The 16,112-nt window shown below is 34.1% G+C and overlaps 1 protein-coding gene across 3 annotated transcripts in view; it reads right to left on the bottom strand.

Annotated features, from left to right (window-relative positions):
* The window catches only part of MFN1 (mitofusin 1), a 32,690-nt gene that overhangs the window by 4,796 nt on the left and 11,782 nt on the right, over positions 1 to 16,112 (bottom strand). For all 3 annotated transcript variants that reach the window (XM_019946147.3, XM_019946148.3, XM_033855500.2), the window contains 10 exons: positions 15,964 to 16,071; positions 12,845 to 12,998; positions 12,664 to 12,731; positions 6,500 to 6,621; positions 4,713 to 4,839; positions 4,436 to 4,540; positions 4,036 to 4,138; positions 3,667 to 3,896; positions 1,577 to 1,729; positions 240 to 436 (listed from right to left, as the gene is read on the bottom strand). In XM_019946147.3, the coding sequence (XP_019801706.1) occupies positions 240 to 436; positions 1,577 to 1,729; positions 3,667 to 3,896; positions 4,036 to 4,138; positions 4,436 to 4,540; positions 4,713 to 4,839; positions 6,500 to 6,621; positions 12,664 to 12,731; positions 12,845 to 12,998; positions 15,964 to 16,071 (1,367 nt within the window). The remainder of the gene's footprint in view (positions 1 to 239; positions 437 to 1,576; positions 1,730 to 3,666; positions 3,897 to 4,035; positions 4,139 to 4,435; positions 4,541 to 4,712; positions 4,840 to 6,499; positions 6,622 to 12,663; positions 12,732 to 12,844; positions 12,999 to 15,963; positions 16,072 to 16,112) is intronic.

Genomic DNA, 16,112 nt, shown 5'->3' with positions numbered 1-16,112 from the left:
AAAAATCATGCCTTTAAACCTACAAATCTGGGCTATAATAGTAAAAATAAATTACGTACCACCATGCATTTTGAGCCCACTTGTTTGGTATCATTCTGTGTTTTCCACTTTGGTGGCAATTATAAAATGTGTTCATGTTGTGATAATTCTTTGAGCTGTACTCTTATTTCTGCATTTCTGCATGTATGTCCTACTTCAGTAAAGGTTTAAAACAAAAATAGATGAATCTTGCAACTTACTGTTGTACTTGGTGGCTGCAGTTGGCGCTTGTGAAGCTAACAATCAGCTGCAGTTTTTCAGTTGCATAATTCACAAATTGCTGTTTAAAGGCTCTCTCTTTGGCACGGGTGGTCCAAGTCAGCCTTTCATAAAGATACAAAGCTCCATACATACTTAATGAAACAGATATGAGTTTCCAGCCTACAGTTTTCCAAATCTGTAAGATAAATTCACAGCTTACTTTGAGAAAGAAAAATACCACTAGGGAGATTGTACTAAAAGGCATTTTAGAAAACTCATTGGCTCCCTACAGGTCTTTGAGTCAGATCCATTTTTTAAAAATGTATATTCCTTCTCTATGAGAAAATATGAAATTACCGGAAATCAAGCCAAAAAAAGGAGCAGCACATAAATACCAGGCAAGAACTTTTATAACCTGCCAGGCATTTGGTAAGCTGATTAAATGTATCTCAAAAAGGGATGTTAATTTAGGTCAAAGGTTTAAAAAACCAAAATGAACTGTATATAAAATAGTTAACTGGGAGTTCCCTGGCAGTCCAGTGGTTAAGACTGCATGCTTCCACTGCAGGGGGCACAGGTTCGATCCCTGGTTGGGGAACTAAGATCCCACATGCCGCGTGGTGTGGCCAAAAGAGAAAAAAGAAGAAAAAAAAGATAACCAACAAGGACCTACTGTATAGCACAGAAAACTATACTCAATATTTTGTAATAACCTATAAGGGGAAAGAATCTGAAAAAGAATAGAGATATATATATTTGTGTAACTAAATCATTCGCTGTACACCTGAAACACAACATTGTAAATCAACTATACGTCAATAAAAACAAACCAAAATAAACCTATGCTGTTAATGATATGAAAAAAACTTTTAGCATATAAGAACTACTACAAAAAATAATATTTAATACTTTAAGGCAGATCCCTTTGGTATTTGGAGAAGGCTAGATAAGGGACCTGGATCATTCCTGTTACTCCAATGCACAAATATTGTTTCTTCGTGTGCTGTGATGTAAAAGTAGGAAGTATTGTTTATGTTGTGGTAATCATTTCACAATATATACATACATTAAATCATGTCATACACCTAAAACTAATACTATTTTATATGTCAATTATATTTCAATTAAAATTTTTTTTAAATATTTATTTTTAAGATTAGACTTGTGAAACTCAATTCACTAATTTTAACTTACAACTTTTCATGTCATCTTATAGATCCTGGAAACTGAAGTAAATATATCTTTCTTTTCCTGATCTAGCAGGTAGCTTTGCAATAATTTCAATTTCAGTTACACCAAAAAATACTGTTTCAAAAAAAAAGTTACTATTTCTTACCACTCCTCCAACAACAATGATGCCCATAGACGTTCTAGACGTAAGAGAGGCTAATGCTGTTATTAAGGTAACCATGAGTTCTTCCTGTGACGCATTATCTGGTGTTGCTGGATTGGTAGGAGCAGTGGGAGTAGAAGCTAAAGATCTGGGAAGCTAATAAGGTTGGGGGGGGGAAAGGATTAATTCAATTAAACTACTACAAATGGAAAAGTTACATTTACAAAATTCGACTGTATTCTCTTTTAAAATTACAGTAGTAAATCTACAAAAAGAATGACTCCAATTAATGAGTTTACCATAAATACATGAAGAAAATAAAAATGGTCTGAAAGTTATCTCCTGTGACATGGACCAATGATATCATGAAGAATGAATTTTCATAACATACAATGAGTCTACCTAAAACAACAAGCCTTCAACTCTCAAGTGAAATTAAAACTGTATATAAAAAAAATTTTTTTACACCAAAAAAACAATCCTTAAAAAAAAACTGGACTTCAAATTTAAAACCTTTTGAATTCCCTGGCGGTCCAGTGGTTAGGACTATACGCTTTCACTGCCGAGGGCCTGGGTTCAATCTCTGGTTGGGGAACTAAGATCCCACAAGCTACGTGGCCAAAAATAAAAAATAAAAATTAAAAATAAAAAAAAAAATAAAAGCAAAGTTAAAATCTTTTACACTTCAAAATACACCATAAGAAAATTAAAAGGCAAGCTACAGACTAGAAAAACATACGTATTTGGAAATCATGTATCTGATAAAGACTTGTATGTATCTGGAATATATACAAAGAACTCCCACAAGTCGATAAGAAGCCAAATAACCTAATTTAAAAATGGACAAATGATTTGAATAGACATGTTACAAAATAAGATACACGAATAAGCACATGAAAAGATGTTCAAAATCATCAGTCATTAAGGAAATACAAATCAAAACTACAATGAGATACAACTTCACATCTGCCATAATAAAAAAGATGATAACAGGTCTTGATGAGCATGTGGAGAAAGGGAACCTTAATACATTGCTGGTGGGAATGTAAAATGGTGCAGCTGCTTTGGAAAACAGTTTAGCAGTTCCTCAGAAAGTTAAACATGGAGTTACCATGTGGTCCAGCAATTTCACTCCTAGACATATATACTCAAGAGGAATGAAAACAGATGTCCATATAAAAACAGTCTATGAGTATTTAAAACATCATTACTCATAATAGCCAAAAAGTACAAACAACTCAAATGTCCATCAATTGGTGAATGGATAAATAAAATGTGTGATATCCATAATGGGATATTATTCATCCAAAAAAAGAAATGGAGTATTGATACATGCTACAACATTCATATACCATGATGACAAACCTTGAGAACATCATGCTAAGTGAAAGTAGCCAGTCACAAAAGGCCACATTTTGTGTGATTCCATTGATATGAAATGTCCTGAAGGGTAAAAATGATAGCTAGAGAAACCTGACTAGCAGTAGGGCTGGAGGTGGAAATGACAACTGACTGCAAATGGGCACAAGGGTAGCCTTTGGGGTGACAGACATGTTCTAAAACTGGATTGTGGCGATGGTTTTACAACTCTGTAAGTTTTCTGAAAACTTATTGAATTGAGGGACTTCCCTGGTGGCGTAGTGGTTAAGAATCCGCCTGCCAATGCAGGGTACACAGGTTCGAGCCCTGGTCCAGGAAGATCCCACATGCCGCGGAGCAGCTAAGCTCATGTGCCACAACTACTGAGCCTGCGCCCTAAAGCCCATGAGCCACAACTACTGAGCCCATGTGCCTAGGGCCTGTGCTCCGCAGCATGAGAAGCCACCACAATGAGAAGCCCAAGCACCGCAACGAAGAGTAGCCCCCGCTCGCTGCAACTAGAGAAAGCCCACGCACAGCAATGAAGACCCAACGCAGCCAAAAAGAAAAAAAAATTAATTAATTAAAAAAATTATTGAATTGATAAATTCAAAAAAGTTTTTAAAAAGAGACTCTAAACTGGTAGAATCAGATACATACCTGTATAGTACAGCAATAACCACCTAATAAAAAGCCTACTCAAAAAAAAAATATATATATAGATATATATATACCTGAAAGATAGGCTCTGATAATCCTAGAAGCACCCGCTGAGCATTTGTAGGACCCAAGAAACGATGGACAAGGGAGGACCAGCCCAAGGAAAAATGAAATACAATATCCTCTTGAAAATCTGAACATAACTTGTGGCAATTTAGGTCATAGCTGAGATCAAATTTCTTGCAAGGAATCAGTGTATGTAGTTTATTCTGTATACCAGCTGGAAGTAATGGCTTCAAATTTTCTAGAAAGAACCGAATTATGATATTTTAGTTAACAACAGTAAATAATATTTTATAAAATATCTAAAGGATTTTATAATAAATCTTTTAACAACGACATAAAGAAAAAACTACACACAAACTTGCAGACATAAATATTACCAATAATTTCTTGCTGGGATTGAAGCATTGAAGCATTGACTTCATTGGTGCACCGATCAGCCAAATTTCTTCCCATTCCATCTTCTATGTGCTTATTTAACTCCTGTTAACAATGGTAAATGTCCACGTTATTTTTTTCTCTAGAATATATGCAGATTTTATTAAAATGTCAAAAAAGTAGTAAACACTAAAATGATCTTATTCTTTTCTAAGATGATAATTCTTCTGTGTACTTTATAGTTTAGATTTATTACAAGAGTGCACAGGAGATGTAATAGTTTAATCATGTACTGATTGCCATGAAGACACTAAAATGGCCAAACCACTAAAGAGTGGAATAAGAGTCAGAATAAGATAAGGAAACTGTATCTGAATAACATTTAACTACAATTTAACTTACATTTTTATATACTTTCAATACACTTGGAGTAGGATGAAACTCAGAACAAAATTCATCAACCAAAACAGAGAGTCGACAAATTTCATCTGTCATTGCACATGAAACCTAAAAATATTAAAAAATCAGAATTAAAATATTTAAACAAGATTACCAACTACTCAAAAAAATTAAATTGAAAAAACTTAAATATTCCTTTAAGGTAACAGATACCATTTCTAGCATTATCAAAAGTATTTCCATTCCCAGATATTATAATCACAAAGCTAATGTTACCCACCTTATTTGCAACCTCCTCTGTAACCTCCCTGATTTTTTTCTTAACATCCAGTGTTAAAAGGTTCATCTGGTTTCGGATAAAGTCCAGTCTATCAATTTGGTCTTCCCTCTCTTCTATTGAATAAACCCTATTATAGTATGAAAAGTAATTAATATTCAGGGTGTATTAAAGTCCCAAAGAAATTAAGTACAAACACTCACTTATATATTGAACCATCTGTTAGCATGATAGAAGAAAAAAAAATCTTGTATTTCAACATCTAAAAGGATTCAAATAATATTTCACTTATAAAATGTTTTACAGATGATTGGATATAAACTGTCTCTCTGCTCATGTGGTACCTGAATCCCACAAAGGATTAATAAGGATGCTAAATCTCCACCCATTTCATAGATATGAACAGTCAAAACAGAACTAACTCAATATTAAGTCTACTTAATAAACAGGGGCCAGTAAACAGCACTCTGCAAGCCCAATCCAGCCATCTGCTAGTTTCTGTTAAAGTTTTCTTGGAACACAGCCACAAGCATTCATGAACCTATTGTGTATATGGCTGCTTTTGCTCTAAAACCGCAGAACTGAGTAGTTGCCAAAGAGACAGTATAGCCTACAAAGCCTAGAATATTTACTATCTGCTAAAATTTGTCAACCCCTGGATGATATAGGAAAATAAAAGCCTGAGATCCTTTTAAGATCATCTTTCCCAAGACATCTGTTCCCAAGGCATGATTATACGAACCACCCTCAAATCACATCTTTTTTGTGCTACGTTTATTTCAATGTCCTATATTTTTATAAAAATTAAGGTCAATCCAGTGGACGAATACTTACTTTGGCTACCATAATAAAGCAACTGAGCTCACTATACAGAAACAGTGTGCATAGGGCCAGAGATCAGAATCTGGGTTCTGATCCTTGAGTTTTATATGCTGCAAATTCTCTAATGTTGTACATAATGCATTCCTGCTAAAGTGTCAAAATTAGGCAACAGACCTAGATATGAGTGGAGTTTTGTTCTCAGCAAGATCAAATACATTTAAAATCCCCAATTTTATATCTTGGATTTAATCTTAGATTCTTTATATCTTCCCATTGATTGGCTTAAGCCCACTTAAAGGTCCAATTGAGGCTTAACATCATTATGCTTATAACATCTAATAACATCTTAATCTCTGTTTCAAGTACACCAAGTTTGTGAGAACTACCCTCTTCTTCGACTAGTGTTGGCACTTTCGTGTATTCATTTTCATCATTACAAGGTAATAAATGGAAAAATATACTGCAATATAGTATGACATATAGAGTAATGCTTACCAAATTCACTTTCTGGCTGGCAGGTAGTATCACCTTGTTTGTTTACCAGCTGATATAAAACCACAACTGGCATAAAGGAGTGATTTCAAGGTTTCAATGTATGAATACATGAAAGATGAGTGATAGGTTGAATGTAAAAAGAGGGTCACCTGTTCTGGACTTCGAGAAATTCTGCTGGAAGAAATGGTTCTTTCACTGCTTTAAAGACATTTAAAGCCACTGAACATTTTAAAATCACAGCTCACACACGAGAATACTGAGATCCAGGGGATGTAAATGATGTAGTTGTTCAAGGTTGTAAAAAAAATATTTATAGTTTCAAATATTCATTAAAAAACATGCAAGTAGGCATCAGCTAAACCTGCAAGGTTGATGTTAGTGTGAAAGGTATTTAATAATATAAAAATTTTAAACCTTAGTCTAAAGAATTCATATTGACACAAAAATAATTTTGCAATAAAATGAATTCATACCTTTTCTCTGCTGCTGCCACGTTTATTGAATCCATTATGTTTTTCACCGTTTCTAGTATCTGTTTAGCTCTGATAGTGTGCTGTTCAAACTTTGTTTTCACTGCTGACTGCGAGATACACTCCTGCGAGGGGCCCAAGCCATAACACATTACTGTAATTCCATCCCAACGTTTTCAGGAATTTAAACACAAAAACTTGCTGTTTGTAATGTTAACCAAAACAGACATAAGGATAGAAAATAAATGGATGACAAACACAACTTAAAATTATAAAGGTAAAAAAAAATGTCAAAAAATTTAAAAGTTAAAAGGCTTTAACAGCAAGTTCATAGCTTTGTGTAATTTTACACAGTAATGTGCAATGGCTCTTTGACTATATTATTTTTTTAAATAAATAAAAAAGGGTGCTATTTTCAATGTTAAAGGTTTCCTATTAGGATTACTAATTTTATTTGGATCACCTTTAATCTACTTCTAGTCCATCTATCTTGATTTTTCTCATATTTGCAATGAAAACCTCATGAAGTTCTTAAGCCATGAAATAGAATTCTACATTGAAACAAATGAACGATACGATTCACATAAAGTTAGTAAAAAGGACTTCTACAGATTAAAGCTTGAACAAATTGAAAAATACTATTTAACAGCAAACAACCTAAGTAATATTTTAAATTGTTTATAGAAAAATATCTAAAGCTATTTCTAAGATAATCCCATTATTGTCATTGGACTATATAGTGTGTGCATATAGGTCAGAATGATGCCTTATCTCATGTTTCACTTTCACTAACTGTAGCTCACAACTTACTAACAGTTGTACAAATCAATTAGTGTTTCATGACCTGTGTTTTTTACACAGAGAATACATCAGAATGCACCACATATGATGATGGATATTTCTTTTGTGAAATTTTGTTTCAGTTTCAATATATGTGCATATTACTTGTTATTTAAAACATTTACTGTGATTCATCATTTAAGTGCTAGCAAAATTATTAAATTAAAATTGGCCTTTCACTTTTACATCATAGAAAAGTCAAATTCTGTACTGACATAACATTTGAAAACAACCGCAAGTGTAGAGAAATACTATCTGGTCTTTGAACAACCAAGAACACTCATCTGGGTCACGACATCAAATGAGGGATATACTCCCCAACTCTCCAATATTTCCATGAATTCATCTTCTTGAACTTAATATAAAACCAGTACAAATTGTGGTAATTACTTCTGAAAGTAATTACTATCCTTTATCAAAATAAATAGCTTTTAAGCTTTAAAAGGTAGTCACTTAATACACTAGCACTATATTTGTTATGGTGAAATCATTAGTATATTATATATTCATTCAGTGTTCTATTTATAATCTATGCTGAGCCGTCACATCTCTAAAATGATTATTTCACTAAGACAGAAGAGACTTTTAAATTCTCTCTTTGGTATTTTTTTGAGGTATAGAAAACAAAGCAGATTCATTTCTTTAGCTATAGGGCACATGAGGGTAATTCATTTAGTTAACAGTTTATGTCTTAACTCAGAGCCCATTACTTTTTTTCAGTGCATAGTCTTACTTTTGCTCATTGTCAAGCTCATTTATACATCACTCAATTATCACTAATCCTGAAGAGATTACTAATAAGAAGTTACAGTATTCCTGTTCTGTATATGCCAAAGCAGAAGCCACCAATAACTACAAAATATTAAACATTTAAAGTGCAAACTGCTTATTTTTTTCCAAACTGCTTATTTTTTAATGACCAAAACAAAGTTATGATTTTACTTTAAATAACTATCTCATAAATTGCCAAATTAACCATCACAAAAACTATAATAAAAGAATAAAAATATTTTTAAAAGAAAAAAAAGTTAAAAGAAATTCTGTTCCTCGATGAAGCAGATCTAGATATCAGCAATGAAGACCCCAAATTTGTAGATAACAGCACAGTATTAGAGCTAGACTAGAGAAAAAGAAAAGACCTCCAAAAGTTATTAGGCAATATACAAGTTATTCCTTGATTCAAAAATATACATTGGTGAATAAGTATAAAGAAGAAAACAGGCAATCTTTTTCTAATTAAAAAGTATCCCACACTGACGTTCCCACTGATCAGAAAAATATCAGAAGTCAACTGCAAAAGGAATACTCTATTCCAAACTAAGTATAGGGAATGCTAATTTATTTTTTTAAATATTTATTTATTTGGCTGCACCAGGTCTTAGTTGCAGCATGTGGGATCTAGTTCCCTGACCAGGGATTGACCCCGGGCCCCCTGCATTGGGCGCACTGAGTCTTAGCCACTGGACCACTGGGGAAGTCCCAGGGAATGCTAATTTAAATAAAGGTTCTTTACTGAACAGTTTCTCAGAGCCCTTTATATACTAATATACTTATGAATCTCCATGGGAGACATATATAGCATGCAGCAGTTCCCAGACTTATTTTATCAGGAACTCTAATTTTCCAAGGAGAAATTTAAAATACTACACCAGACAATTTAAATTCCATCTTGTCAGAGTATCCTGTAGGCTGTTTTAAAACTTATTAAAGATTTAGAACCAAAACAATAATCACATCTCAATTATGATCATCTTCTGATTTTCTAATAACATCTACAGAAAACAGCTGATGATTTAGTAATATGTAGTTACAAATTTGTAAATATTAATATTTATGTGTAATTAAGACATACAGGGCTTCCCTGGTGGCACAGTGGTTGAGAGTCCGCCTGCCGATGCAGGGGACAGGAGTTTGTGCCCCGGTCCGGGAGGATCCCACATGCCGCGGAGCGGCTGGGCCCGTGAGCCATGGCCGCTGAGCCTCCGCGTCCAGAACCTGTGCTCCGCAATGGGAGAGGCCACAACAGTGAGAGGCCCGTGTACCGCAAAGAACAAAAACAAAAACAAAAACATAAACCAGCTTGTCAAGTCCCCTTGATAAAAGACCCTAAATACCCAATAACATGCTATTTACCACTCCCAATGTATTATTTTGAAATATCTTAAACTGACAGGAAAATTGCAAGAAAGAACACCAAGATACAATATACCTTTCAAGTAAATATACCAAATGTTAACATTCAGCTTTGTTTACCTTTCCTTCTCTCTCTCCATGCAGATCTATATAGGTAAGTCTATATAGATATTCATCTTTATACATACCTGTATATATTTCTTCCTGAACAATCTGACAGTTCATTGTAACCACCACAGCCTTACTACTAAATATATTAACATGTGTCTCCTAAGAATGGGGACATTTTCCTATACAACCACAAAACAATTACTGTATTCAGAACTTTTATCACCAGGACAATATTATTAACCTAACATACAGTCCATTTCCAAATTTCACCAGTGGTCCCAGGAATGTCCTTCACAACAAATTCACTGACACAAAACTATTAAGAATAGTTAATGGCCAAATATTTGGGCAAAAAAATTTTAGATTTCTAAACTGTGTTCAGAATACACACCTGTCCAAATATAGGCTGAAAACAAGAAAACATATGAATAGAATTAACATTGATTTTCTTGATTGATTTTATTTAATTTCCAAGCCTTATTTAACTTGGTACCCTGAAAGTTCATAATATTCAGCTTCTTTTAAACCAAATGAATCTCAAGAGGTCCATGGCAAAGATCAGACTGTTTGATAAAATGATTAACTTGGTACAGTTTTTCTTTACACAAAAATCATCTTATAAGACTACACACACAATATTGAATTCTAAAAACAGAGAAAATGTGTATAAAGGCCACATTTGTGATCACAATGCAAAAAAAATCAAGAAAAGTTAGATGATAATAATCAAAACATCTGAATTTTAGTAACTCCTGTATTGAATAGGAAATGCCAAAAGCTATCATTAAAAATTAATCAACAATGAAACTGGATACTGAAACCTATAGAATACATCCAAAGCTACACTCACAGACAAATTCATGGCCCTAAATTCTTTCTTAAAGACCAAAAAGCAAAAAACAATCCCACTTATATAATGAAAGCAGAAAGAAACTTTGTGTAAAGATTAACATAGAATTTAATGAATAAAACCCCAAAAATACTATGTATCAACTGATAAATTAACCAAAGTCTTTGGAGGAAAAGCAAAGCAATCAGATCATTGGTAAATCCAATTAAGGTTTAAAATACACAGATATTTCTTGTATCCTTTATCTATCTATATATACATATAAGTATAGATATAGAAAAGGAATACAAAATTTTTTTAAATGAACAATTTTATACTAAATCATAAATTCTCAGAAATGCACCAATTTATAGGAAATCATAAATTACCAAAATTAGTTTTAAAAGTAACAAATTTCAGCTTTGACAAAAGTTGAAAAGAGTTGTCAGTGCAGTTACCAAACAAAGGTCTGGCCATCCAGACAAAATTTTTTGCCACCTGAATATTTCTTTAGGTAAATTCAAATAATTTCTAGTTGATTCTCATTTTATATCATAGTTTTAAACAAAAATTTCAAACTCTAAAGCCTAACATTCTCCACAACTTCATGTAAAAGCTCTTGCTCATAAACAGTTTTTTCCATATATAATTTTTAGATGCTCAAATGAACTTTTACAATAAAAAAGTGAAATGCCAAGTTTCTTCTAAAAACATTAAAAAGAATAGTTCCTAAGTCTGCCTGATTATTGCAATCACTCAGGGAACTTTAAATATATAACAGATTCCTAGGTCCATCCTAGCCCTACTGGATTAGTCTCTGAGATGAGTCAGGAGTCTGCCAGTTCTCTAAAGTACCTCATGTGTTTCTCATCATCAGCCGGGTTTGAAAACCAGTGCTCTACAGCACATCTTTTATTCTTCTCATTCCCACCTCTTCAAGGAGATATTCTGGGAAATCAAATGCTGTACCAGGAACCAATATGAAAGAGGTATAAATGTATAACTGAACAATATATGATTTGGTAGGAGAAATCAATGACAAACACACATGCATACAAACACACAGGAAGAAAGAAAAGCTCAATAAATAAGAAAAGACAAGGGAAACAATGATATGCTCCCCAATTATTTTCTCCATGGATGAAATGACTATAACCAGTAAGAGTGAGGAGAGCATTGAATCTCTTGTGAAACCAAAAGGGAAAGAAGATAAACAATGGTCTTTGAGTAACTGGGATATCATATATCCTACAGCTTAGTTTGACAAGACACCTACTGATATCCCAGGGACCTCTGATATCCCAGGGGCCTGAGAATGGGTTTTCTTAAACACCTTGTCTTTATCTACCTAATGGTCTTTCTCCCTCTCACCAAATTAAAAATAGGGGATAGTGAGCAAATGGTTAATTTTAAAAATTCTGCCAAGTACATTCAACATTTATGTCCTTACTATTAAGACAGTTACTACTTATAAGGAAGAATAATTACTGATGGAAGTTTTTTTTCATTTCTGAAGTATTTGTGTTCATCTGCGGATGAGAAGGAGATATGCAATCTAATAAGCACAACTAAGAGCTAAATTAGAGTCAAGAAGATTAACAGCTAGAGAATTTTTCAGTCAATGTAGAAAGTTTTAATGTCTCTGAATAAAACACCTACACCAAAACATAAGAGTATCTTCCCTCCCCCGTGCTGCACACACATTATCTATTCATGCACCTCAGCAGTTTAGATTCCTAAAATACAGGACCTATATCTTAATTATTTTTGTATTCATTTATTCAGGACATTTGGCATAAAACGTGGAGAATTAACAGGTGACAATACAGTTTAGAAATGTAATTAACTTTTGTCCAATGACATTAACTATGTTCTATCAAAATCTTCATTTTGCTCTATTATCCATTCCAACAGCAATTACATTTCTTTAATCTTGTGCCTGACTGTTGAATATAGAATATTTTACCCACTGACCAACAAAATATTAGAAACTAGTGTCTCATTTAAACACAAATACATTAAAGAAAAAGAATAGGAAGAAATTACAATCTTTAATTTTCCATTCTTATAGATCATCCACTTTGCAGGGACTTTCTTTCTTCCAATTTTCCTCGTTTTACTTGCTGTGTCAGAAACTACACTAAATAACACCAAAGGTTACTGACAAAGGTAAGCAGTGAAAACAGAAGATTATGCTCACTCTCCAACCAATGCTACGGTTTTACATTAGTCAGTACATTCACAAAATTCCTACCTCAAAGATTTGTTCAAAATTCTGAAACTCCTGCAATCTCGCCTGAAATCCTTCTGCAAGTGCCCCACCTGTAATATTTAGGTGAAGATTTTAAAACCTAGTATATAGCAAGATAAGATTTCTAGCATGCTATTTTTATAATCTATTTGTATTTCAAAAGGATGAAATAATGAATACATACCACCTTCTGGCATCCCCTGGGCTTTGTGCTTTCTAGCACTAAGAACTTCCTTTGCAGAAACAAAAAAGATACGATTCCGTGCTTCTAAAGGATCCACAACTTTGAGCTCCTCCACCAAGAAATGTAGGCATCTTTCCATGTGCTGTCTGCGTACCTAGAGAAAAACAGGGTATTAAAAGAATTCTAATAATTAAACAAATATAACAGTTACTGGCCTATACTAAACTCCACTTATAGTGATATTGTTACTATATGATACGGTAACAGTTGTCTTATACGTAACAACTCCAAAAATTCTAATAAATGAAGTTTGATACTTGCTGACAGGAAATCTTCCTCTTAACTTAATGATTCTTCCTTGAACATTTAATTTAAAATTCTGATGGACCATCAAATACTACACAACCATTAAGAAACATACTGTAGACAAACATTAGTGTTTAATGGCATGGGGAAAGGTTCCTAATTCTGTATTAAGGGTATATGATGTGTACATATATTTATGTAAATTAATAGGTGGCATGCAGGCAATACCCACAAAACTAGGTGGCATTTTAATTTCTTCCTTAAACTTTTATTTTCCAAATTTTCTACAGTGAAGCTATTAATACCTTTAAAATCAGAAATTAAGTGCTACAATAAATTTGCTATAATGAAGTTATCTTTATTTGAAATCAGAACATAGATGGTATATTTTTCTTCTAAAAAACACTGGGGGGACTTCCCTGGTGGTCCACTGGGTAAGACTTCACGCTCCCTATGCACGGGGCCCAGGTTCAATCCCTGATTGGGTAACTAGATCCCACACGCATGCTGCAACTAAGAGTTAGCAGGCCACAACTAAGAAGCCTGCATGCTGCAACTAAAAGGTCCCACATGCTGGAACGAAGATCCCACAAGCTCCAAATAAGACCCAGCGCAGCCTAAATAAATAAATTAAAATAAATATTAAAAAAAAAACTACCCGGAATTAAAATTGGGGAGAATGCATTAGCTAGGGATTAGAGCTCTAACTTTAGGTTTAACAATAGCACTTGGGTACCTAAATTAGGAAGAAGGATTGGAAGTTAGTTAGGGTTTAGTACCAGCCTTTAGCATTATGGCTATGATAAGAGATCTCCATGTTAAGACTTAATAAAATTAAGCTAAATAGGAATGGAGAAGAACAATCTGTGGGTGATATTTCCTAATTCTCTGATGATTAAATGAGACCCCAATTTGAAAGAGTATGATTATAAAGCAAGAGTTAATAACAACAGGATATAAATCATCATATTAAGCAAAATTTCCATTTGGGGGGTGAGGGGAAGAATGAAAGCAAATAATCTAACATGTGAATAGTGATGGGATAGTGTAAATTTCATTTTTTAATGCATTTTCTAAGTTTTTTTAATAATAAACACATACTACTATTAAAATCAGAAAAAGTAGTATCAAGCAAATTAAATATTATTTGTAGACCAAATACCAGATTCTCTACTCTTTTTAAAATGAAGTTTCTAAAACCACCAGCATGACTAAAATGAAAAACAAAAAATACCAAGTGTTGGCAAGGATATAAATCACGTGGAACTCTCAATCTGGTGGTGGGAATATAAACTGGTATGAGCACTTCAGAAAACACTTGGGCTGTATTTATTAAAACAGCATATTCTTGGGAATTCCCTGGTAGTTCAGTGGTTAGGACTCTTTTGTTTTCACTGCCAAGGGGGCGAGTTCAATCCCTGGTCAGGGAACTAAGATCCTGGTAAGCCATGTGGTGAGGCCAAAAAACAAACAATAAACCCCTAGCATATTCTTAATCTGTAATCCAGCAATTCTACTCCTAGATTATATCCATGGATTACTGATACCTGTGTTATTGACATTTTGAGTCTGATAAATCTTTGGTTTGGGGGCAGGAGCTGTTCTGTGTTATAGGATGCTTAACAGCATCACTAGCCTCTACCGACTAGATGCCAGTAGCACACACCCTTAATTGTGGCAACCAAAATATTCCCTGGGGGACAAAATCACGCAGTCACTTACACTGAGAACCATTGGTATATACTCAGCAGAAATATACACCAATGTGCACCAAAGAGACATATACAACAATATGCACAGGGACCTCTCTGGTGGCCCAGTGGTTAAGAATCCGTCTTGCAACACAGGGGATGCTGGTTCAATCCCTGGTCGGGGAACTAGGATCCCACATGCCACAGGGCAACTAAGCCCACGTGCCACAACTACAGACCTCACACGCCACAACTAGAGAGAAGCCCACGCACCGCAACAAGACCCGACACAGGCAAAAAATAAATTAAAAAAAAAGAATATGCACAGCAGCATTATTCATGATAGCTAAAAACAGGAAATTTATCCAAATGCCCATAACTATCAGAATGAACAGATCAACTGTTATTCATAGGATGAAATACCACACAGCAATGCACTTCAGCTATGCACAACAGTATGCATACATACCACAAATGTAATGTTGAGCAAAAAACCTGACATAGAAGTAGATACTATGTGATTCCATTACATAAAGTTGAACAACCAGAAAAACAGGGGGTACTGGGGTGCTGGAATGTTCTGCTTCTTGATCTGGATCCTTCTTGATCTGGATCCTTACACAGGTGTCAAATTTGTAAATTCACTGAGCTGGACACTTATGATTTGTACACTTTTCTGTCATGTTATACTTAAATAGAGAATTAAAAAAAACAGGGGACTTCCCTGGTGGCACAGTGGTTAAGACTTTGCCCTCCCAATGCAGGGGGCCCGGGTTCGATCCCTGGTCAGGAAACTAGATTGGCAAGCTGCAACTAAGGAGCCTGCCTGCCTGCGACTAAGACCCAGCACAACCAAATAAATAAATAAATATTAAAACAACAACAAAGAAACAGAAGGACATTTCAAGATCTAAAATGATTAGATAGTACTTTTATAACATAACTTTCTTTCAAAGTAGCTTAATACTCTGTCTCTATCACATATCCACTTCAGGTTTTCTGTAACTATATTCTTCTCAAGAGAATAGCTGCTTATGATGTTCTATTCTATGAGATGTATTGTTTCTTCAGATAGCAATGTACATGACTGTACTTCAAAACTTACAGAAAAAAATAACTTACATCTTCCATATATTCTGGCTCTGATGCAGAGGCATCCCAACGATTATTCAGAATAAAAATATTAGGCTTGGAAAGTCGCTCATTTACCTTGTGAAAAAACTGTTTTTCCTGAAAAACATGAAATATCCAACAGTATGTTTATTTTTTAA

Source organism: Tursiops truncatus, chromosome 4 (assembly GCF_011762595.2).
Source record: "Tursiops truncatus isolate mTurTru1 chromosome 4, mTurTru1.mat.Y, whole genome shotgun sequence".
In the NCBI taxonomy this organism is placed as follows: Eukaryota; Metazoa; Chordata; class Mammalia; order Artiodactyla; family Delphinidae; genus Tursiops; species Tursiops truncatus.
This window is presented reverse-complemented; position numbering and strand designations above follow the sequence as displayed.